The sequence below is a fragment of the Athalia rosae genome, chromosome 6 (genome assembly GCF_917208135.1).
Source record: "Athalia rosae chromosome 6, iyAthRosa1.1, whole genome shotgun sequence".
NCBI classification, from domain to species: Eukaryota; Metazoa; Arthropoda; class Insecta; order Hymenoptera; family Athaliidae; genus Athalia; species Athalia rosae.
Window position 1 is genome coordinate 6374823 of NC_064031.1, and position 23304 is coordinate 6398126.

The 23304-nt window shown below is 40.9% G+C and overlaps 2 protein-coding genes across 2 annotated transcripts; both read left to right on the forward strand.

Moving 5' to 3' along the window:
- Positions 1-13501: 13501 nt before the first annotated feature.
- Positions 13502-14812, forward strand: LOC125501359. The gene is made up of 3 exons (XM_048656851.1): positions 13502-13996; positions 14442-14528; positions 14613-14812. Exons 1-3 carry the CDS (start codon positions 13924-13926, stop codon positions 14810-14812), a joined length of 360 nt encoding a protein of 119 aa, XP_048512808.1. The 5' UTR covers positions 13502-13923.
- Positions 14813-16576: 1764 nt separating this feature from the next.
- Positions 16577-21059, forward strand: LOC125501360. The gene is made up of 2 exons (XM_048656852.1): positions 16577-18323; positions 18731-21059. The coding sequence occupies exon 2, from the start codon at positions 18741-18743 to the stop codon at positions 21057-21059; it is 2319 nt and encodes a 772-aa protein (XP_048512809.1). The 5' UTR covers positions 16577-18323; positions 18731-18740.
- Positions 21060-23304: the final 2245 nt, after the last annotated feature.

Here is a 23304-nt window from a genome sequence, read left to right on the forward strand (position 1 = left end):
TCTCTTGTATAGTGTGAATTACACTTTGTAAACATGGTTAAGAACTGTTGCATAAAATCGTACAAAGTGGTTTGGTCCCCCAATCAAAATATATCATTCTTTGCGTAAGTAATATAATCATTTATTACGAAGTGCGTAGCTCCTAGCCTATAAGTTGAAATCTGAAATCTGGGGCAGTTGGTACAACACGCTAGCAGCTGATAAATTCGACTGTCGTTTTGATTCGCGCTTGCGCACACAAATCAGCTGCGCAAGTTCACCTTGTCCTCTCGTATAATGTATACTGTGCACGACATGAATATTAGGAATACATAAGGTATGTTCGGTAAGATGATTTTTTTTCGCTATTTTTTTCACTGCCCTCACTCAAATTTCGTTCAATATGTCCAACAAGAAATTCCCTGAAATTTTCACAGAGGGTGCAAAGATTTTCCATTTAAAATACATGTAAATTGAGTTTTCTTTTTTTTTCAATTTTATCAGAGACACGAAAATGCAATGCAGGCGTAAAATCTTGGTATCACAAGTTAAAGCTTGATATCTTAAGAAGTATTATTCGAAACATTTTGGTCTCAGGGACCTTCTTTGTAGGAAATTAAATTTCCAACGTAATGTTCCTTCAGATTTTTTCGGTAAAGATGACGACATCGTCCACAGTTTTATAAATTTTGTATTCATTTTTCGAATGGCCGGTGGAAAAACCCTAGATCCCGGACCGGTCGACCAGAATAACTCCACATCGAATACGGTGTCCATGGGACTGCAGCCTTCTACCGAGCCTCATGATTCACCCTGTCTCACCCAACCTAACTTACAATTAAACTAACTCAACGTAAAGATTGGACACAAATAATATCGGAGAGCCAGTTTATACAAATTTATCGCATCAAATAAATGATCACCAGTCGAGCATGGCATGGTTATAAGAGATATTTATAGGTTGTGACGTTGCATTTTTGCCGCCGTCACTTTTGTCGTGAAAATACCGTTTGAATCCCGTATTGTCCGGATATAAATTCCGCCTTATCGCGATCTTCAAGGAACGGTCTATGTTTAGCAATTATTTATAATTCAAATTTATCGCTCTTTTCCCGTTATTATTCTGTAACCCCTTTCGCCTGTACTCACCGAGACCATCGGAATCATCGTGAACATCGAGAACATCTGGACCTTTATGACCCGTCACCTGACGGAGTACCACCATAATACCGTACCTGACGCTTTGATGAGAAGGAAGTTTGGAAACTGTGTCTGGATACCACGCGAACGGCGTACAGGGTCAACGCCGATCTGCCGAGATCTCCCGTTATCGAACGACTTATCAGCCTGGAGCTGAACCAAAACAATGCGATGCAGTTGGATGCCTCTGCAACGGCGTACAGGGCTGTGCGTCCTCCAAAAAACGCACGACCAAGCCTCCCGTTGCCCAGACTCCCCAGCCAGGAGCTGGACTAATCCCTCGGAAACCTATTGTCTCGGCCGTTGAAGGATCACCGTGGTTGGCCGAGAAAGCTCCCGGTGATCCATCCAGGAGGACTGCGAGGAAGGACGTGGATGCAAGTCCCGGTGTGGCGCACCACGATCCCGCTTCTCCGGTTTGCCCGCGGAGGGACCCGGAGAAGTCTTCCGAGATGGCAACAGGACCAGGAGTACCGAAGCCAGCGACACGCCGGGCAAATGCTGATCCCCATCACACGTCGTATCGCCAACGGTGAACCCCAGGTGACACCACGCATCGCTAATTGCTCCCACCAGTCATCCGGTACCGCGGCACGCGTTCCGCGCACGCCAAAAAAGATCTACCGAGGGTGGGAAACCGATAACCAATAATTGCCGAAATTATGGATCACGAGGTCGAGCCCCATCATCGAACACCGAAATCATCGTCTGATCCCCGGAACCAGCGAGGATCTCGATCTTTTGCTACGCCGACAGTCCTGGCGACCTGACGCTTTCATTCGCCAGTTGAAGTTCCTCAGTATGATCAATTGACAGTTTCTTCAGTTCTGCCTTTCGTTAATTTGCTTCTCCACTTGTTCATTTATTTGGCTCATTTTAGTTCATTAGTTCTCTTTTCTTTTTCTTTTCTTTTATCGTGTGTGAGTGAGCGACGCTCCGGTTATCGTCCAGCAAGGTGAGGAACTCAATATTTCCTGTGAAGCCAACGATAGCTCACAGTGAGGCAAATTTATTTGGTTTATCGCCCGGAGTCTTGGATCAAGGCATCTCTCTCCGGATTCCGTATCGTATCGCGCCGATCCGAATTATCCGAGGGCCGATTCTTTGATAATTGGAGATAATCTCGGGGATGATTATCAAACCGTTACCGTTCTCGCCATCGCCATCGCCCGCTTACGCTCTATTGCATTATCTCGGTTTTATTTGGTTACCTGCAATTTTGCTCCCCTTATTACCGTTTTACCCTCTTGTCACCGTCCTTGAAGACTTTCGCTGTAGTTGTAGCCGTGGGAATAGCCCACGTAATTCAAAGATCTCTTTATTTTCGGTTGGTGCTAGAAAACCCCACGTTAATCCGCTTAACGAACCCTTACGCCCGTTGCCTTACGCAGCGTAATTATGGTCTTATCTTGTGGTCTGCTGGGACAATTAATTTCCGCTTGACGCAATAAGTTCGCCTGTCCATCGTGACACATTTTCGCCTGTCCAAGTGACGCGATTCCCGACAGCTGATTGCTGACACTCAAGACCGCTCCGAGAGAGCGCTAATTGAAAATATTGTATGATGTCCGGCGCGAAGCGGTAACGTTCCGTAGGATTTACCATTGCACCGATTTTGGCATAAAGTTCTCGTTTGTAACCGTCTGATTGATTGAAATTTCACGTAATATCGCACGACCCATCTCGTTAATTGAATATACGGGCCAAAGCCCAGTGAAGGAAATTACTGTTTCGTAATTTACGGCAAACCCAGTCCCTCTACCTCCCCATCTCTTACCTGAGCTAGTTGAGTTGCCGCCCGTCACAGATCTCTTTAAAAATCGGATCTTGATCTCGATTTCGTCTTGTCGACTTTTACGTGACGCACCAGCGTCTGGCGCCCAAACGAGCAAATCAGTTATTGTGGAGTTTATTTTGTCAGATAATAAGAAGAGGGACGCGCCATAGGGCAACAACGAGGCGGTTCATCCCTTCCATTAATTTACAGCCGGAAAATCGTATACGTTACAATATGTATGATTATATAGTACGAAACATCCCGAAACGTCTTACCACACAAGTTTCGAAAGTAATCAAATCGATACGTCATTGGTACAATGGTCGCATCATACGGGGTCGGTTGCGAATTATTTTGATAATATTTGAACGTTATCGCGGAAAATGCACGTCCTTCTCCGACGCAATGATGGCGGCGGCTATGCCTCCGACCAGGGTACAGGAGGCCAGAAGGAAATCAAGCTACGAGTAGAGATATTACGGGAAATAAGTATGAAGTGACTTACCCTGATTTCCGATGTGTTCGATACGAGCTGGGTGATCCGATCGCTGGCGTGACAAGCGCGCTCGGGTGAGCTGGGAAGTGGTTGTTGGGTTGCAGAAATTAAGTATACACACACCAAAATTAAAGTCACTAAAACTGATATATTCAAGCAGCGAATTAAAACTAAGTTTATACAAGCGACTTCTAATTATGATTTCCACAAAATAAATGTTAACAAAACGATAATCAAATTAAATTTACGGCTGAAGGGATTCTCTTCTGGTTGCACTTCTTCGATTAACACGAGTTAGCTTTTATTTTCAGCCTTTGGCTCGATTCCCGTTCCGAAAAAATATTCAAAGTCCACAGCTTGGGACTGATTGAGTTCAGAGTCGAGGAGTTGCTACTTCTGCAAATGCGTATGGTTTAGATGTTCAACGCAGGTAACGCAGGTTGACTCGGAAGCGAGGAATGCTGCTGTGCATTGGTTTTTCTATAATGGTAGTGCGGACCACGGAGAGAGACCCTTAGTTTCCCTACTTTTCCTTATCTAATTTCTATCGCTGTCCCCTTTCTGGCCAAGGTGGCAGTATAATATACACATTTTTAGTCACTTGCGCTTTTATCCTAAGGCGGTCCTTCAGAGTTCGCAGGATCTTATTAGCCTACGGTATTCATAAGTACGTGCATAAGCACTCATTGACACTGGTATACCGAAGTTGGGTGTTATCGGTGTGACGAATGCATATGTGCTTCTCAATTAAGACTTATTTGTGTAAGTATGATACTGAAGCTAAATCGCATTGATATGATAAAATATCTGATACGTGTGTCTGTAAAGGATTCAAATGTGTAGGTGAGGCGAGACCATACCAAAACAGCGAGAATTATTATTTAACGATAAGTCAGTTAAGCATCGGTATAATCCCTGTTCCGTCACTCTCAATGAAGAATTAAAATTATGGTTTCGACGGAGAATGATGACGACGATCAAAGTGAAGCAATTGTATCGAATCTGTGGAAAAAGTTGACATTCTGGGTGGGGGCGACCGTAGGACGTGACACCTCCCCCCTTGATGGTTTGACGAAACTCGAGGCGTTTCATAAATTTTCAATTCGGACCAAGGGTTGGCGTTTGGGTTACGAGTATTGGGATTTCTTCGGTTTCAGGGAAATCTGCCGCTGGCGGGGCTTCGAGGGTAGGTCCGCGTTGCTGCTGCGACTGGGTTCCACGAAGCGGCAAAAGTGTGACGACCAGCCGTAAATGGTATGAAGAGTACGCCCGTGTATCAGGATGGCGGTCATTGTTTCATCGTAATTACGATGAAATGGATTCCCACGAATGGTTGATTCGAAAGACATATAAGGATGAACATGTTGGATTCCAGGTATCTTGGATAACATAATGAGGGTTGTCTTGATCTCATAGGTTTTCGACTGAGAATCCTTGTCGGTCAGTAGGTGACCCATCCATTCATTCGAGGACTGTTGGCTTCTCGACTGGAAACATCATACGTTCTTTGCAGTTCTACCAGATGTTTCGGTGTGTAAATTTATCTTGTAGCCAGTGCTCTTGAATTGGTTCAAGTCGGCCTTGCCGTAGATTGATTAACAGTGGAATCGACTGTTTTTGATCGATAGAGAACTTTTGTTTTTTCTCGTTGCATGACGTCATCCCAGCTTCTGCAGGGGTCAGCATATTGAGTCCCTTTGCATTTTTCACCAGGTGAAGTATCTTCCGCCAACGCGATGTTCGTCATTTCGCCAAATTGTTTTTGCACATGGAGATAACTTCCTGCCGTTGTCGGTTACGTATTGACCCATGCTATTATTGTGCAGGGCTGATACGTGGCATTGCATTCCGCGATAAACATGTTTCCGTTGATGATAGCGTTGCACCAACTAATTGCGAGTAGCCATGTTTTGAGTCGTACTTGGTGAGCGATGATCGGATGTGAGGTGGTGGCGTCTCGATGTGAAGTTCAGGAATTTCCTATTCTTCTGCGTCGTCGAGGGATAGGATTGATACGTTGAGATTGGGATTCCCGCAATCGCACCTTACTAGCGCCCTTGTCGAAATTGACGATAGTAAAAATAACTATGATCGGTATCGTCATTCTTTGTCGTATGATATTTGATTCTTATGATCAACTTACGAAAACAATGATTTATTTCAAATTAAAGTATTGTTGGAAACAATTTGTGTTGGGTTTGAGCAAATTTGTCTTCTCTAGTTCTGGATGTTCATTATCTGACTTTGATTTCTTTCTCTTTGTTGCTTGAATTTAGGTTCGTTGGATAAGGTTACAATTTGTGTTCAAAATAATTGAAATGAAGTCACAACTATGTGCTTGTAAATTAGGTAGAGTCAAACCACAATGATAAAAATTGATTTTTCTAACATATCAACTCGATTTTACTCTTTTTATATTTTTTCTTTGTTGCTATCAAGTTGTAACGTTTTTTTTTTGTTTTATTGTATTCATATGATTGGGCAATTTAGTTTCGGTAAATCTATATTTTTACAGGCTAATGAAGAATCAATTATTTGAATGCTCACTAGCATGAAATTTCATTATTGCTTCGGTCCTCTTGATGTACATAATTTTTGTATATAAATAAATAGTGATAGGCCACTGAATCACACGGTCAATACATACACAATAATAAACATGAAAAATTTGACAGCAATTAAAATAAATTAATTGGTGTATATATAAAATATCTGGGTGCAATGGTAGATGTATAAAATATAACGCAATTCAACCACAAAATGATTGTATATGTATATATGGAAACAGAAGAAACGACGAGGCAGGCAAATGGTCAATACATGAATACCAATCAATGTATAAATATAGAATAATAAATATGTGTATATAAGACGAAGATTAATAAAATGGAATAAAATAGTACGGGCTATCGACATCAAAATACAATCTTCGAATATGCTCTATTCCCCTGGCGTATAATGCTATGATAAAATATGTGTTATAACTACTTATCTATAGATCCCTCACACTCCCTATAATTTTTCATGATTTTAACAACTCCAATTTTCTTTAAATCCTGATATCTAGAAATCGGGTACAAATTAGTTAATAATAATAAATTTTCGTTCCCCTTAAAGTGATCTTCGAAAATAAAAAATTTCATTTTGAGAGTTTCAAGTTTTTGAAAATCATTGTCTGAAAACTTATTGAAAATCATAAATAGTTCGGCATTTTTAAGTTAAAACCGACATCAGAAATGATAAAAATTCGCGAAAATAAAATTGATTCATGCAAAACAATATTTCACACTTCCAACATGAGACGTGAAATTTTTTTTTCAAAAGTTTAATCACTTTTCGTAGATTGTAATGTTTTTGAAATTATCAGTGTAGTTTTTCATTCAATCGAAGACAGATCGGATTAAAAAAAAAAACTATTAGAGACAAAATCGTACCCAACTTTCGGAATTTGATTGATTAAACTTTCTGTATGACTAAATATTTGGTATTTCAGTCTCAAGGCGATGATACCGGTACAGATAGCGAAACTTCTGATATTCAATTAGATCAGTTCGCGTCAGTACGACAAAACTGTTTTACCGGGGATGAAGAAATTGCGGAGCTAACAAAACCACGTTTGAACATAAAAGACGTACTAAACAAAAGTACATCTGGAAAGCATATACTACAACCGAACAAACAAGAAAAAATGTTATCACGAAAGTCTCGTAATATTTTGGTTGATCTGATCACTACGGAAGCACTGAATGATGAAAATACGTATGTATTATACAATTGATTTCAAGTGCTATATAGGGTGTCCCATTTCAATCTATTACCATAGGTTACTCATAGGTAAAGTTATTCGATGTTGCTTACTCCAATAGTAAAAACTTCAACACCAAATAACTTTGAAAGGAGTGGATTGAATGAAAAATGTTAATCGACGTTTCTTGTAGCGCATCGAATTTCCTTCAAGAATATGTATTTCATTTATTTGAATATTGATATTTCGGGTACTTACAAAAATCCAAAATCGAAATGTAAAATTGAAAAAATAAATCAATGTTTAAGGCTCGATTACAAGGAAACGGCTTGTCTTACGTTTATTCAAGAACAAAGCTTTTTTGTAGGAAATTCAATTTCCCTTGGGAATACGCATCCCTGAAATTTTTCAGATTGATAATTGACAAGTTTTGAGTAAAAAAAGGCGATTACTGTTAAAAAACCAATAGTCGTAACGATGCACCCCTTAATATTATTATTAAGGGCTCAAACTTTCACGATAATTTTCTTTTATCATCATGAATGATATTTTCACAGTATCGTTGAAAAAAAAAAATAGTCGTTTTTTTTGGCCCAGTCTAACCTTTATACTTACCGTTGTCCATATAAGGAATATTAAGATACCATATAAATTGGTTGACATATATATCAATAAATATTTGAAGTTTAATACACTTTTGGTCTTTAATCTGGTGGTACGTATTACTTCTTCCTCTCCCGTATAGCTCAAATAATTGAAACCCCAGACAATTTGACCTCATCTTTGACATGACTGTAATTGTACTTTGATCCAATCTCAGATTTCGTTTTCACAAAAACTACGAAGGTGTTTGTTATGAATAGCACTGGCTCTTCATTGAAATGAATGTTTTTTTGGGATAATCAAATCGAAAACTAAGAAGAATACTGCCATTCATTTCAACGAATTTTTCGTTGTGTACATGAAGATCAACGAGTTGAGTAGAATAATTAGTTATTCCGGAATTTCGTTGCGAGGATTTGACTAGACTAAGTATCTGTTTGGAGTGAATGTCGTTATTTATTGCATGAAAAACTAAGATTCCCTTAATCCAACAACATTAATTAATCAAATGAAATAAGTAGGTATTCCAGGACTATATCAATATGATTTGACTAGATTGAATATTGGTTTCCATCAATGCTTGAACGTCATTTATTGAAAGCATGAGATTGATCACAACATACCGATAACTGAGTTCATTGGACGATGATGATGGTTGATGCAACCAAATATTTTATCACTTTAATTCAATTGCAAAATAATATGGACTGTTTTCGCATTTGATTTGATAGTAAACATGACTTAATGCAGCATTTCGATTAGTCGATTAGAAAATCATGTGCTCTTAATCTAATCGAATATCTTTCTCGAGTGGATTCCGTTAATTCTTAAAACAAGGTAATATTTGATTTGTGCAAGAATATTAACTCATCAATTTGGAAGAATGGGTAACTTAAAATTACCAGACTATAATTTGATTCAACAAAATATTTGTTTCCTCCAAATAGTTCAATCAACTAAATCATTTTGTCGTCCCAAGCAAAATGTCATTTCGCGGCCCGCGATCGCCATATTTTGTTGAATAAAATAATTTTGACTTGACTCAACAAATCCTTTTTCTGCGTGTATGAACGTCAGCCACCGCGGTGGCCCAAGGAGGAGAGTCATACCACTCTCGTTACTTGTCTCATTGTTACCCCCCCTTTCAATACTTATCCCCCTCTACTCTCTGACTGATATAGACACGTTACAAAGTTTTCTTTCGCTTCCCTTTGAATATCATATTGAGTGTTTCAAATGAATTTGTTGTAAATATACAAGTTCAGCGTAACCTCACACACAGCGCGTACACATACAGACAGACACATAACATCCTGGCGGGGGAATAGCGTGCGCGCGCACACCACTACGAGGGCCCCTTCTTCTCCATCGGGACTTCGGCACGGATGGACCCGTGCAATCTACAGTGTATCTTATATCTACTACTAGCGTGTTCAACTGTATATATAAACTACTGATTAATAAACTATTAATTAACACTTAATCACCTCTTATTCTTTATTAAAAACAACAGAATTAATGAGGTACATTACGTTAGTTCTGTCTAGTTTATCTTCTATTATCAAGAGACTCGGTAGAGTCTCGCGCCAAGTACATTCAAAAGAAAAAGGACGCGCGGACTACCGAGTATCTATACCGGTAGGGGATAGGAAAAGCGCTGTAGCGCCGACTGTTTCATTAAGTATCTTCCTAAATCATTAGCTTTCTGGTAAATTTGAATACACTTTGGCGATATAATGTGAAGTGAAACTTTCATTTGAGCCTGGATTCAACGGAATCGGTGGTCGGAGAGTTGAGATCTGATAATCTTTGATCACCGGCAGACTCATTTCATCAGATTCACCATCGTCGTCATCATCGTACATCCGCTTATATTTTTGCGAATAAGAAACCTTTTCACATAAATGTGATACATAAGGGAAACCCGAAAGTAGTAACTGTCGCGAGTGAGAAAGGTTCTACTTTCTGCCGTCTGGCAGGTGGTGTCAGCGCACCGAGTTTGCAACCACACAACGAATCCTATTCGTTAACCCCCAGAAAGGCAGCGTTTTGATTGGATACCGATCACCGCGCTGGCTGCGTGAGGGATATAGAGAACTAGCGGAAGTGAAATGTCCGTCGTCTGTTGGAAAGGCTATTATGGCGGCCGTAACGTGACAGTGATAGATTCGTGATCGCTCGAACGTAGGACGTATGGTTGTACGGCACATGGCCCCGTGACAGACCTTTCAGTTTCGCAAATGAACCTAAATAAGCGCAGCTCGTTTATCCACCTTATCCATACTTGAAACGTCGGAAGTTCACTCGTCAGAAGGTCGACTACTTGTAAGGTTACGAGGTGACAGCTCGTAAGTAAACGGTAATCGGCAGCGAAAGCGTAATAAAGTTTACAATGCATCGCAATGCAGACGTATTGAATTCAACAAGCAGGTTGTTCAAGGTCGTCGTATCCGCAAGGCAATCACGTGAGTAACAAACATCATTGGTGCGAGTCGATCACAAACTTTGCATTTCTAACGTACCCACTGTATCGAATCAGAACAACTAACATCTTTCCCCAATTCCCAAGCACATCGATATCGAAAAATACAGCAGCTCACATTCCGGTGTTACAAATCGAGGGTTCCTAATCCCACGGGCAAAAACCAACGTCGAATGATCCAACACCACCGCCTGGATATTACAAAAGGACGCTTTCCCTCCTGGCACGCCACAAACTTGAGTGTTCCTTCCCAATCCTACTCGGTTCTGGAAGCTGTAACAGAATCAGAGGCAGAAAGACTCGCCAACACGGAAGCCTTCCGCCGATGCTTCTCGTCGTTACACATCGCAGTCTGCAAAACCCAACCTATCTCCCCCGGAGTTCATCGTCAGTCAACCATAATTGATGCTTCTATGACGTACCTGCTGTACTGTATCAACACGATTAACACCTTCCTTCCAACCCCAAGCATACCAAAGGATCCTACTTCCATAGGTGTACCGACACCCACAAATTCATCGACACTCCATATGCAAATCCGTGAAAGAAGGTACCTCTCCAAAAACGTAACGAACGCAAAGCTCCTCTTTAATCCCACCCGCTCAACAAAGATCCAAGAACTCGGAACGGCGGAAGACTATGCAAAACAAAGAAAGTCTACATCCAACAAGGTCCGCCGCAAGGTAAAATCCCGACCATGCACTAGGGAGTTGTCGGTAAGCCAACTACGACCTTTGTCTTTCATTAGTACTTACTGCATCGATTCATCACAAATACAATGTGACCACTTCCTATCAGCACATCAATGTCAAAGAATCCAACAAGTGTTCACGAGTCAGTCGTATTATTAACACTTTTCCTTATAGTTCATATCATAACCAACACCTTCCTTTCTCCCAATAGCGTACAGATGTAGAACGATTCGTCAGAACCTGATCCATTGCAACAAACCAAGAGCCTTTTCCCAAAGACCAATTCCGAGCGAACTGATGCTGAAAAATCCGGAGCTTACTTTCACCTCACCTGAAGGAAACCAATTTCTCTCCTGGCACATCACCCACGAAAAACACCTTTCTCAGCGCGATTCTACCCGGCAACGAGAACGGTAGACAATCAAAAGGTGAACGAACCTTCTAAACGTAGATCTATTTCGGATAAATCTAGCGAAATCGAGTCTAGGCCATCGGACCAACGATTTCTCGTAATTCAAGTACGATATTCATTATCACTCTCTAAACTCGCCGTACGAATCCGTAATGCCTAACATCATCCTCTCTCTTCCTAGCATACCGAAAACGATGGAAAAATCGGTTCCCGTCCCGATACCAACAAATCAAAAGTTCCTGTACCCTCAAACAAAGGGCCGCCGCAAAATTCAGAGTCTACCTCACGCCACTCGGAAAAAGGCGGTCTTTTCCCTAGCCCTTCCAACAACACCAGCTCTGCCGCAAACGTATGCGCTGATCAAAGCTGTTGCTGAACGAAATGGTTGAAGATCCATTGAATTAACGATACATCAACGATGGCTAGACGCTGTCTTGTAGTCACCTAGGGAACCTATTTTATCGACTCGCGAGCATTTTACACAGATGCCGACGCACTTGAACAAATGAGCATGCATGCCGATGCCTCAGGCAACAACCGGCGCATCGGTTAACCTTGTGACGAAGGGTATCGAAAGAAAAGTGTGAAATTCGTGCGGAAGCGTTTGTTTACGTAATTCATGTTAACGACAATAACAAACAACATCCAACACTAGCCAATGTCGACGATCACCGTGCGCGTCTCGTGAAAGTGGCCGCGATCTACGCTTGCGTCAAAATATTCGAATTTCGCAGTCCACGAGCCTCGCCGGAGATACCGTAGTCACCGGCGTAGGCGTCTTGTTGTGGGATGTCACCCGCGAGGGCTGATTCGGCAGCAGATTTGGCAGTAGATCAGCCCTTATAGGTGACATCTCACAACACTATGCCTACGCCGGTGGCTACGCTGACTCTAGCAATAACAAGGCCCGGGCTCGCCCGGAGACTGAGAAATTCGGATATTTCGACGCATGCTCTGATCGCGGCCACTTTCACGTGAAACGCACGATATAAGCGTGTCATGTGAGCGGAGTACTGCGTCCCAAAGTAATTGCTGTACATGATAAGCATTAGAATTACTGATCTATTCGACGTCGCAGTGAATGGTAATAAATGGGTATTCGAAACAAAAGACACCATCAATGTTAGTTTCAGTTCTGGCGTTGCATTGTAATTGCTGTATTGTAGTCATCTGATGGTCAAGGACGTTCGGAGCGCTATCCAAATGTCAAAGGAAAATCGAAGCGGGTTTCCATATAGCGACGGGGCAAAATAACATACCGTTGACAGGCCAACTTCGATGTTATAATAATTGGCAATCAGAAATCGAAATCGTCGTTCGAATAAATGTCAGGCTTAATCAAATAAACGCATCGAAACAAAATACAAGGGCAAATATCGCTTTATATCCTCCCCGAACACCGTCCATAGTCAAAAGTCAGGCTCAAGACTGACTATCGTTGTTTACGAAACAAAGATCTTCAGTCAATAACCGAATATAATTCGGGGGTAAGCTCAGTAGGCGGATATAAATAAAACGAGCATCGTCCGGCAATGTCAAAATTTTTGACGAGGAGGATCATATGTCAGACGTTCATCTTATTCTCGCAGCGCCAAATGTGAAAATCAAACATTGTCCATAAGTACAACAACATCTTTAACGCATCAAATTAATAATACCGGCACAATTACGATTGACTCGACACATAAAACAGACCGCAAAAGTCTGTGACACGTTCTCTACTTTCGAACCTGTTCGAAGTAAATTTCGGCTCGATAGATTTAGCTGCAAGGGACCATCGAACAAGAACAGGCCGAACCGTTAGATATAAAATAACGTGAAAAATGGATATTTGGGGTTTAGCGGAGGGCAATCGAATTCGTACATCCAGTATGCAAATGAAGAAGTTTATTTTGAATCGCACCATGGACCATCGAATCGGATGGACAACCATGAAGAAAGTCAATGCCGAATTTCCAAAAGCAATCGGTCCGCTACCGAGAATTTAGATTCACCAATCTGTCCAGAGAGTGAATGGAGATTGGATAGAATATCAGTCATGAGAAATAAAATTACGAGAAAGCGAGCTCCAACGGCAGGATTAGACAAAATGCACCAAAGATCAACATAATTTCCGTTGCATCTCGTGCAGAAATATGTAACAAACGCGGCGATGTCTGTCTGCTAGAGAAGAGATCTTTTTATTTCAAAAGATATTTTACAACCGGCATCATATCATTATTTGGTCGTAATCAAGACCAAACTACAACAGTTAGTGTCTCAGCAAACCGGAAGTGCAAGGCTTTTGTGTCCAACAAAAGGCTGTGGAATCGAAGAAGGCGGAAGTTCTCAATCGCGTGGCATGCAACCATTTTACCGAAATGGCAACGAGGGAAAGAGACGTAGTAGAGAGCGTGAGTTCATTTTTCGATTTTCTAAAAAGCAATCCATCACCTCGTCTCCAATAAATTGAAGAAAAGCTAACGTGTATTGTTAATTTGAGGCTGAACGAAGAAAGAGAAGAGCTAGAGTGGCCGGATGACGGGGAATTACTGGATATGGCCGGCCTTCATTTAGACCACGAGGTCGACGAGGGTCGGCCATGTCCAGGCGATGCTCAACCAGTCCAAGGTATGTATTTCATTTGTTACGTTCAATTAAGTGTCCTAAACGTATAACAGTCGGCAATTATTGTCATTCACTCGATTCGCATGTGTTCGCGCACTACTTCATGGCATAATGGATGCCACCCAGAAGGCACCTACGGTGCAAAAAAGTTTGCAAAGTACATCAAGTGTTAACTACTCTCTGAGTATCTTCGAGGAAGACAAAAACTAACTGAGAATAGGAAAAAAAGGATGTGAATCAACTATCGTGCCGAATACATGTAATTCTGCATCGTGCACTACCGCATGGTATATCGGATTCGTTACAGAAAAATAGAACCCACTCAGGTGTGACCCTTTCACGTAGCTGCGGATGCGATCGAATTTTGAATTACTTATACGTTGATAAAGACGGCCAATATCTAATGCTAATTATATGATTAAGATAAAATAATTTTTCAATCCAATAGAGCAAGCGCAGCCAGCGGCCCCCACCAAAGAAGAGGCGGCTGAACCAAACAGCAGCGCTATCGTAACCCCTGCCGCGGGAGCAGCAGGTGTGTTACTCCATCATATGTGTTATCCGATTCGTTTAATTAACAAAAATATATGTAGAGCTGATTTGTTCAAATATTTTGTAGTGGAAAAGCAGACCTCGAAGGGCACGCGGGGCGGCCAGGGCGGTTGGTGGTCGCAGTCCCGCCAACGGGAGGCCCTGGCCACCCGAATGATTCTAAACCACGTCAAACCGAGCCATCCCTACAAGGGTGGCAGGGGCAACGATCAGAGAAGGGGGTCGTGGTGGTGGCCGCGGGGGGCGGGATGGCAAGCAAAACGATAAATAAATAAAAAAAAAAAAACAAACAAAACAACCTCAACATTTATTTCGTAATTTCCATAACGTATCACCTCCCTACATTCTACGTTGCCAAATCTATCACCTATACCTACCTGTACGAATCCATAATGCCTAACACCATTCTCTCTCTTCCAAGCATATCGATAAAGATGGAAAAATTTGTTAGGTTAGGGTAGGTTAGGTTGAGGCTGTCCCAGCGACCCCCACCACCGCTTATTGTTCCATAGTTGTGTGGCGTCCGTGTGAACGCAATCGCATATTTCAAATCACTCCTCGATAAAACAACAGATCACTCTGAAACTGCTTGGGACAACTCATTGAAGTGTGGTGAAGGGGGCTCTGGTCAGGTACAAACGAACAAAATTAGTTTGAATTAGTAATTGATTTATTTTTGCGAGGCTGCGGATCAGCTGTCACTTATACCAATTTGAAGCACACGGACGCGAACCACAATTACACGAAAAACGCACAATTTACGGAAAAGGCACCGAATAACGGACCAGAGCCCCCTGCATGCTAATCCTGTCGATCGTTTGGAAAAATTACAACGCAGATTATTGCCATTTGGCGACTTAAAACCGAATATGGGAGCCGAAACACAAATCGTGAGCGCGGCCATGTTTTTCTAGCCCGCGTCACTGAAAGTCGCGTAGGAACAGTTCACGACTTTGCCGCAACGTTTTGAGCGACATCAGCGCTACACAGTCGAGCTCAACAGCAGGGGTGCTCAAATAAGATTTCTCGCTCGTCAAGCGTGCTCTAAGAACCGAATCCCATCTTTATCGGCACATAACTATTATACATGGGGCTATGCACGTCAACTTGACACGGCTCCAGACCTCATATCTCAGATTTCGTTTTTAATTTTATATGTTACCATCCTACCTCTGGAAAGCTCCGAATTTTTTGTGCTGAGTTTTCAAATCATCACCTCCGGAGCTATGAATGTTTTCGAACAAAAGGTGCTTATTTGAAATTCAGCAAAAAATCACAAATAGTCTGTGGAGAATATAGACACCCTCCCACTCACAGAAACATGGGCGGAATTTGGCTCATATTTGTTTTCAATTCATACAAAATTTTATTCCGAAGAATGCTTTTCTGATGACATTTATGCTCTTGAAAATCTTTCGTACTTACACCATTCCGGTATTCCGAAATAACAATTGCTTCGAATTGAGAAAAATACGTCACTCGTGCTCATCATAGTTCCGACTCGAGAGGTAATAAATTTTTTTTTTGTTCACGAAAATTCTGAAAAAATTTGAACCCTTGTAGTGTAAACTCGTGCAACATTTTGCTCCCTTGGCATTTTCTTCGAGTTAACTTTACCGTGATCCCTCTGACGGAACAACTTGACCCATGTGAAGTTAGCCCCCCCAAACGTGAGAAATTTTTTTGAATAAATCACACGGATTGCCCATGATTGCCCTATCTTTTTTTCTGTTTGCCTCGTTTTATTCAAAGTTATCGCGCATTGAAATTTGAGGGGGGGGGGGGCTGCCTGCGTGAAGTTGGACCCCCCACCCAAGAGTATCGGATTTTGCGGAGTTTTCAGAGTTATTTGTTACACATAAAAAATCAATTCGATTTCGGCATCGTATACCATTTTGAAAATTTCGGAAAAATTCCCGAGAAATCGTTATGCGAATTCAGAATTTTTCAGACCATTTGAATCATGGGTGGAATTTTCTACGATTTTTGCAGAGTTGCGAGATTTGTATCAAATTTTTCTACCAACGATTTGGGTTATGTTTTCAGGGGGTCATATCAAGATCTATAGCTGATGTTACTCACTCACTCATCTCACTCTGAAACTGAGTCAATTTGTTTGTCGTGAACCTGACTTTTGTAGTGCGAATCTGACTGGGTTTTACCGGTTTTTCTGGAGTTCTTGTTCGAAATTTCAGATAAAAAAAATCCATTTTCCGCAAGGTTCGCCATTTGCGAAAATTATGAGTAAATTTTTCAACGTGTTGTTGCTGATACGAATATTCTGAGATCTCACCGATCATGTGTGAAATTTTTGCCATTCGTAGACGGAATTTGCGTTTCCGATAACATTCGAAAATCGGAACATCTCTCGAGAACCCGAATTCGATCCATAATTCAAAGAGTCTCTAAAGTGTCCATATTGGTGATAACATATTTGTATAATTTTATCGACAATTTGAAAAATAGCGACCATCGCGGAAAATTGATGTTCACATGTAGTGAATATCAGAAAATCTGCGAAAAATCTGCAAAAATCCCACCTATCATAGGTATAAGCGACCCCCAAAATACGTCTCGGAGAAAAGATTTCTCGAGACTTTCTCTAGAATTGGAAAAAATGGTGTACTTAGTGTCGTGTCGAGATTTCGGGAAAGATGATTTCAAACAATTGGGTGCTCCAAAAGAATTTCTTTGAGAAATGAAATCGGTACAATTTGTGTTGAAAAGTCGAACTGAAGACAAGCAATTTTACGTGACATCATAGTCCGATACCTATGACATGGCCCCCTCAGAACTTGTAACTTCCAAATTCAGGCCGAGTCACGGTTAGAGGAAATAAATAAAAGGAAACACAAATTCTGTCAACAATCGTGTCAACTTCGGCTCATGATCTAGAAAGTATCCAGAATTTTGTCTCGGCGAGAAAATTGTGCCAGAATTTTTTTTTTTTGACAATGACATACCTCGCAAAAATTGGATTTCGTGATTTGAATTATGATGAACATCTTCACAACAATGGAAAAATAGAGTAAAAAGTGCATCAGCAATACAGTACATAATCCATGCATGGGTTTACGGTGTACAAATAAACGTAGTATCAAATTTTGCATGCAATAGAGTGGCTTTTTACAAGAATCTGCGGTACAACCCGGGTGTTCAGAAGACTCTGAACATTTTTTGTCAGCTCTCTTGGGATCGGCCATAGTGAGAAACGAAGATGGGTTGAAACCAAAATGGACCGGGAGGCCGTTGAATTAGGGGGCATGGGTTCAAGATTTTACTAATTTTGCTGAGAATGAAAACGCGGGAGATGTTTTAAATCCTATCAAAAAAAAATTCAAAAAATTATGAAATAATGAAAACGTTTTCGAAATAATAGGATTAGCTATAACAGGGTGTCCAGTTATCATGGAATTTCTGGAATCATGGAAATATCATGGAATTTGACATACTCTTGAAAAAACCTGGAAATATCATGGAATTTCATACCGGTTCTGGAATTTTTCAAATAATCTTAAATCTCTCGCGAATTTTTCTTCGAGATGTCAGCGTTAGTGCGTGAGTTTAGAACTTGGCGTAACTCGGAATTGTTCGGAAATACTCGGAAGCCTTCGGCTATCGCGCCTGTATCCAGCTCGTGACTGACTTCACTTTGTTTTGCTACGTGATAAATATTGCGGCATCAACTGTGTGTCTGTGAGCAATTTCGCGATGTGAACTCTACAATAAGTGTGAGGTCTCACCTAAATTCGATCAAAAAAGAGTGTCATCATTTCCGGTAAGTATCTACGCTAATATATTTAGTAATAATTGATGAATCAAGTGCGCACTGAAGTATTATTATTTTAAGTGATTCGTTGACATAACCTAGAAGACATAACCTAGAACCTTCGCTACTAAGTATTTGCGTATTATATTCCGAGTGTAATATTACGTATCGATAGAAATATTGTAAAAGAGCACTGTGAAATATTGAGCTTACTATAGGGTGGGCCGAAAAAAAAAAATAATATTAATATTAAGAGCTCAAATTTGGAGAGAATTTTTTTTTCGTCATCCTAAATAATTAAATACTTTCATGGTAACTAAGGAAAAAAAATTAGTTTTTTTTTTTTTGGTCCACCCTAAGCTTACTATCATCAACCAATAATAATAATATAATTTCAGTTTTAATTCATTTTACAGATTTTCGAAAATGCCGAAAGTAAATAAGTGCTCCTTCAACAAACTTTGGATACTTGACGATGCTCTGTCATGGGTGAGACCAGTGTCAACTGATCCGTATTCTGCATTTTGCACTTTGTGCAAGGTACCAATCTTCCTCAGCAATATGGGGGAGAGTGCTTTAACTAGCCATAAAGATGGAAAGAAGCATAAAGCGATGGCAATTAACCAAAAGACGACCCTTCCCATTTATACTGCTCTGAAAATCTCTAACAATGGATCAACCACTTCAAGTACAGAAGCTACAACTTCAAAGCAGTCCGACGAAAATGATCCTCCTACACCAATTTTGGCATTCTCAGCGCTGCGTTCACCAGATTGTATAACTCCTGCCAGTTCTCACAACAGCATCAATAGATTTAGCAATAAGTTAAATTTGAATACCTACCTTGTAAACGATTCTGCAACGAAAGCAGAAATTCTGTGGTGCTTACACTCGGTAATGCGCCACAGTTCTTTGCGTGATATAGAAAGTGGCTTATCGATGGCTAAAGTTATCTTTCCAGATAGCGAAATTGTGAAAAAAGTAAAACTCAGTAAATCCAAAGCATCGTACCTGATTGTGTATGGATTAGGTCGGTATTTTCAAGATCAGTTGGAAAGTCTTGTTAAAAAATGTGATATTTTAGTTGTAGGATTTGATGAGAGTTTAAATAAGATTAGTGAAAAAGAGCAAATGGATATTGCAATCCGATTTTGGGATGTCGAAAAGAATGAAGTCTCTACCCGGTACCTGACTTCCTTATTTTTGGGTCACACAACTGCTCAAGATTTAATGGATGCGTTCACTAATAATTTACCCAAAGATTTACTGAAAAAGATACTACAAGTCTCCATGGATGGTCCAAACGTAAATCTAAAATTTGTCAAAGACCTTCAAATCGAATTGAAGGAGATTTCTGGAAATAAAAAGTTACTTGACTTGGGTACTTGTGGACTGCATACATTGCATGGTGCGTTTAAAACAGGTATCACCAGTACCCAATGGAACCTCATTCCATTCTTACGAGCACTGTATAATCTGTTCAAAAATGTGCCGGCGCGTAGAGCTGATTATATCAGTGCATCAGGTTCTACATTATTTCCAAAAAAGTTCTGTGCCATCAGATGGTTGGAGAATATTCCTGTCGTTGAACGAGCTCGTGCTATTTTACCGCATGTACGAAAGTATATCGAAAAGTGTAATAAAGATAAAAAAGTTCCAAAGTGCAATAGTTATCAAATCGTTACAGATTCATTGGGGGACAAATTATTAGATGTAAAATTGGCCTTCTTTCAATCTTTTGCCAGTGAGATCGAACCTTTTTTGAGAGAGTTTCAATCCAATGATCCGCTTGCTCCGTTTTTGTACAATGCTGTTGCGTCTGTATTAATGACAACTATGTCCAGATTTGTAAAGCCAGAAGTTTTAAAAGCATACAGTCTAACGAAAATTGATCTAGAAAAAGCTGATAACCTCCTGTTTGCAAAAGACATAAATCTTGGATATACGACGAATGATGCCTTCCGCCATACGAAACTTGTCAAGCCTGTTGATATTTCGCGATTTCGAGAGGAATGTCGCAAATGCCTTCGAATATTTGTCACCAAAATTTTGCAAAAATCACCACTGAAGTTTCCAATAGTGAAGGCAATCTCTTGTTTTAACCCAGCTATAGCTATTAAAAATGATTTATCTTGCAAGCGATTATCCACAGCTTTGGAGATCTTCGTGGAAAGTAATTGGATTTCAGGCATACAAGCGAACAAAATCGATCGAGAGTACAAACGAATTATTAGTTTACCAACAGTCCAAGAAAAGTTCAAACAGTTCAAGCGAACAGAACGTCTGGATCATTTCTGGATGCGGTTGATAGAGCTGCATGGCACGGAAAGCTACACTAACTTGCGAGATTTCACCAAAAAAGTGATGATTCTTTCGCACGGTAATGCTGCTCTTGAAAGAGGGTTTTCCATCAATCGTGAATGTTTGTTAGAAAATCAGAAAGAGAAATCTTTAATTGGGCAAAGAGTAATTCACGATGCCATAGTTGCCCAAGGTAATGATTTGGAAAATTTGACTGTTACCAAAAGTATGATTCACGCAGCGCGTAATGCACATGCTTGGTATTCAGAGGCAGTTTCAAAGGAAAAAAAAGAACGAGAAGAGGCAAATAAGCTGCACAATGAAAAAAAACGAACTGCAGCAGCATTGAAAGAACTCGAATCAAAAAAACGAAAAATATTTGACAATGCTTGCAAAGAAGCTGCTCAAATAAAAGATGAAATGGCACAATTGCAGCGTCGTTAAATAATATGCCTCCCCTTGTTTTAATCGTACTGTAAAACTTTAGATACCTAAACCTAGAGTACAAATGACAAATGTTTATGGAGTTCCCATTATCATTTTACGAAATGTAATATTCGTAAAGTACTGAGCTCTGCTTTGAATTTAAACTTATGTATCAACGCTATGATTTGGATTGATGTAACTAGATTAACGATGCTATAATTTTCAAAAGATTGCTATAAACTTTTCATCGTAATTTTAAGTATTTAGTTTGAAATCGTAAATCAAAAGTTCCAGTAACAAATGTTTTTTTAAGTTCCTATTTGCATTTAAGTAATGTAAAATTCTAAACGTATACTGAGCTGTACTCTAGTCAAAAATAAACTATATTCTTGTTGATATTTCTGTTGTATTTTCCTTCATTGTCCACCATAATCGACCTGGAAAAATCATAAAACTTGCCTGGAAAACCTGGAATTATCATGGAATTCCATTCGAACAGATAACTGGACACCCTGTATAAATATGAATGATGGAGACTTGAATACGAAGTCCGTGGACCATAAATGATTCTTTATTTTCTGTTTGAACCAAAACCCTAATACTTGAATCCAAAACTTAATTGATTTATTCTATTCCAATTTTAATACTTGAGGAAAGTTTGGAAAAATTCTTACGTTCATCATTTGGGGCAAGGGGGTTCACGATATTCTTAGTTTTTCCATGTTTTTCTCATACTGGGGAGTCTCAAATAATTGACAACTTGCTTATCGGGGTAATATCCGCAGACGGCAAAGAATTACAGAGGTCGACGGGCAGGCCACGAAGTTGGTACATAGTGAGGTCCAACAGGGTCTGGAGATGGACAATGGAGCAGTTGCCATCAAGCCGCTCTGTGACGACAGTAGTCAAGAAGCAAGAACGGACGTCCGCAGAGAGGATACTGCGGGAATGAAAAGAGAGAGAGATCGTCAGAGGTACGTTTCATCAAGGAGATCTCAGATTTTCGCAAGGCACTCGGGGGAAACAATGCACTGCGAATGCAGCAGCCGCACTAGCTATGTGCAATATAAAAGATTCACGTTTGTGGGATTCCGCGGATGTGGATGCGGTTCTCACGATCGGAGATGATCTTTACGCTAAAAGCACAAAGGCCCGAAACGATGTGAATCCAGAAGAAAGGAACACAGACTTCTTGACAGCTACGGAGCTGTGTACGGAGATTGAAGTAAGTGGGGAAGATCGCCTCATACAGGTTTCCGAGTTTTGGCTCTGTGGACATTTGCATCAGGACTTTTCCGAAGATGGCTTTCCGGATTTGAGAACCCGATTGGTGCAGTTTTTGTCCAAAGGGAAATCGGGAATCCTCACCAGTAATCTGATATCCGTGGCCGTATTCAGAACGGAAAATGGTGTGTGGATGTTCGATTCCCATAGTGGAAGGTCGACAAGACATGTCGCACCTGATGGTAGGGCGTGCTTGACAAACTTTCCGGATGCGGAATCGCTTTGCGACCTGCTCATGAAGAACATCCCACCTGGTAGACTGGACGATCCTTACGGCAATCAGTACGATTTGACCGCAATCGAAGTGGTCCGCCGGTGCGAGGACGAACAGCCTTCCAGAGACACGACCGAGAAACTCGATGTTGAACTCGACCCGGCCGAATCGTCGACCTGCGTGCTTCCGGACATCCATCTCAGGGAACAGCACAGCAAGGAACAACCACTCGACGGAGGCGAGTTCGACGACGAAATTGCCGACATAGTCGAGGAAGAACGACTCGTCGAAGAACACGACCTGGTGGAGAATCACCGTGAGTCAGACGAGGAATTGCAGGATGGTGTCCCAACGGCTAGAGGAATTTATTCTTTCGAGCATGTGTGGACGGAACTGCATGATGCGTTCGATGAACATTGCAGGGAAGTCGAATGTTCGTTCCGAAATCTTCGTTTCATCGAATGTAAATCATCTGGCCTCAAAACGGTGCTGCACTTCCGCTGTTCAATGTGTCATTTTGAAAAGGTAATATCGAGCGAGCCGGAAAGTGACCGCATCTTAGACATCAACGAATCGGCTGTATTAGGCAGTATATGTTCTGGAATAGGATACGCTCAGCTACAGCAGATGCTAGGTGCGATGGACTTGAAATGTATGGCCGAAACGACATTTCAACGGCATCGTGATTCCGTTCACGCCGGTCTGATCAAAGCCGCGGAGTCGGAAATGAAACAAGCTGGCGAGGAAGAACGGAGACTGGCCATC

Coding starts and splice junctions, on each gene's coding strand:
- LOC125501359 (XM_048656851.1), top strand. CDS start 13,924: ATGGCCGGCCTTCATTTAGACCACGAGGTCGACGAGGGTCGGCCATGT. Junction 13,997..14,441: donor CGATGCTCAACCAGTCCAAG/GTATGTATTTCA, acceptor TCAATCCAATAG/AGCAAGCGCAGCCAGCGGCC. Junction 14,529..14,612: donor CCCTGCCGCGGGAGCAGCAG/GTGTGTTACTCC, acceptor AATATTTTGTAG/TGGAAAAGCAGACCTCGAAG.
- LOC125501360 (XM_048656852.1), top strand. CDS start 18,741: ATGCCGAAAGTAAATAAGTGCTCCTTCAACAAACTTTGGATACTTGAC.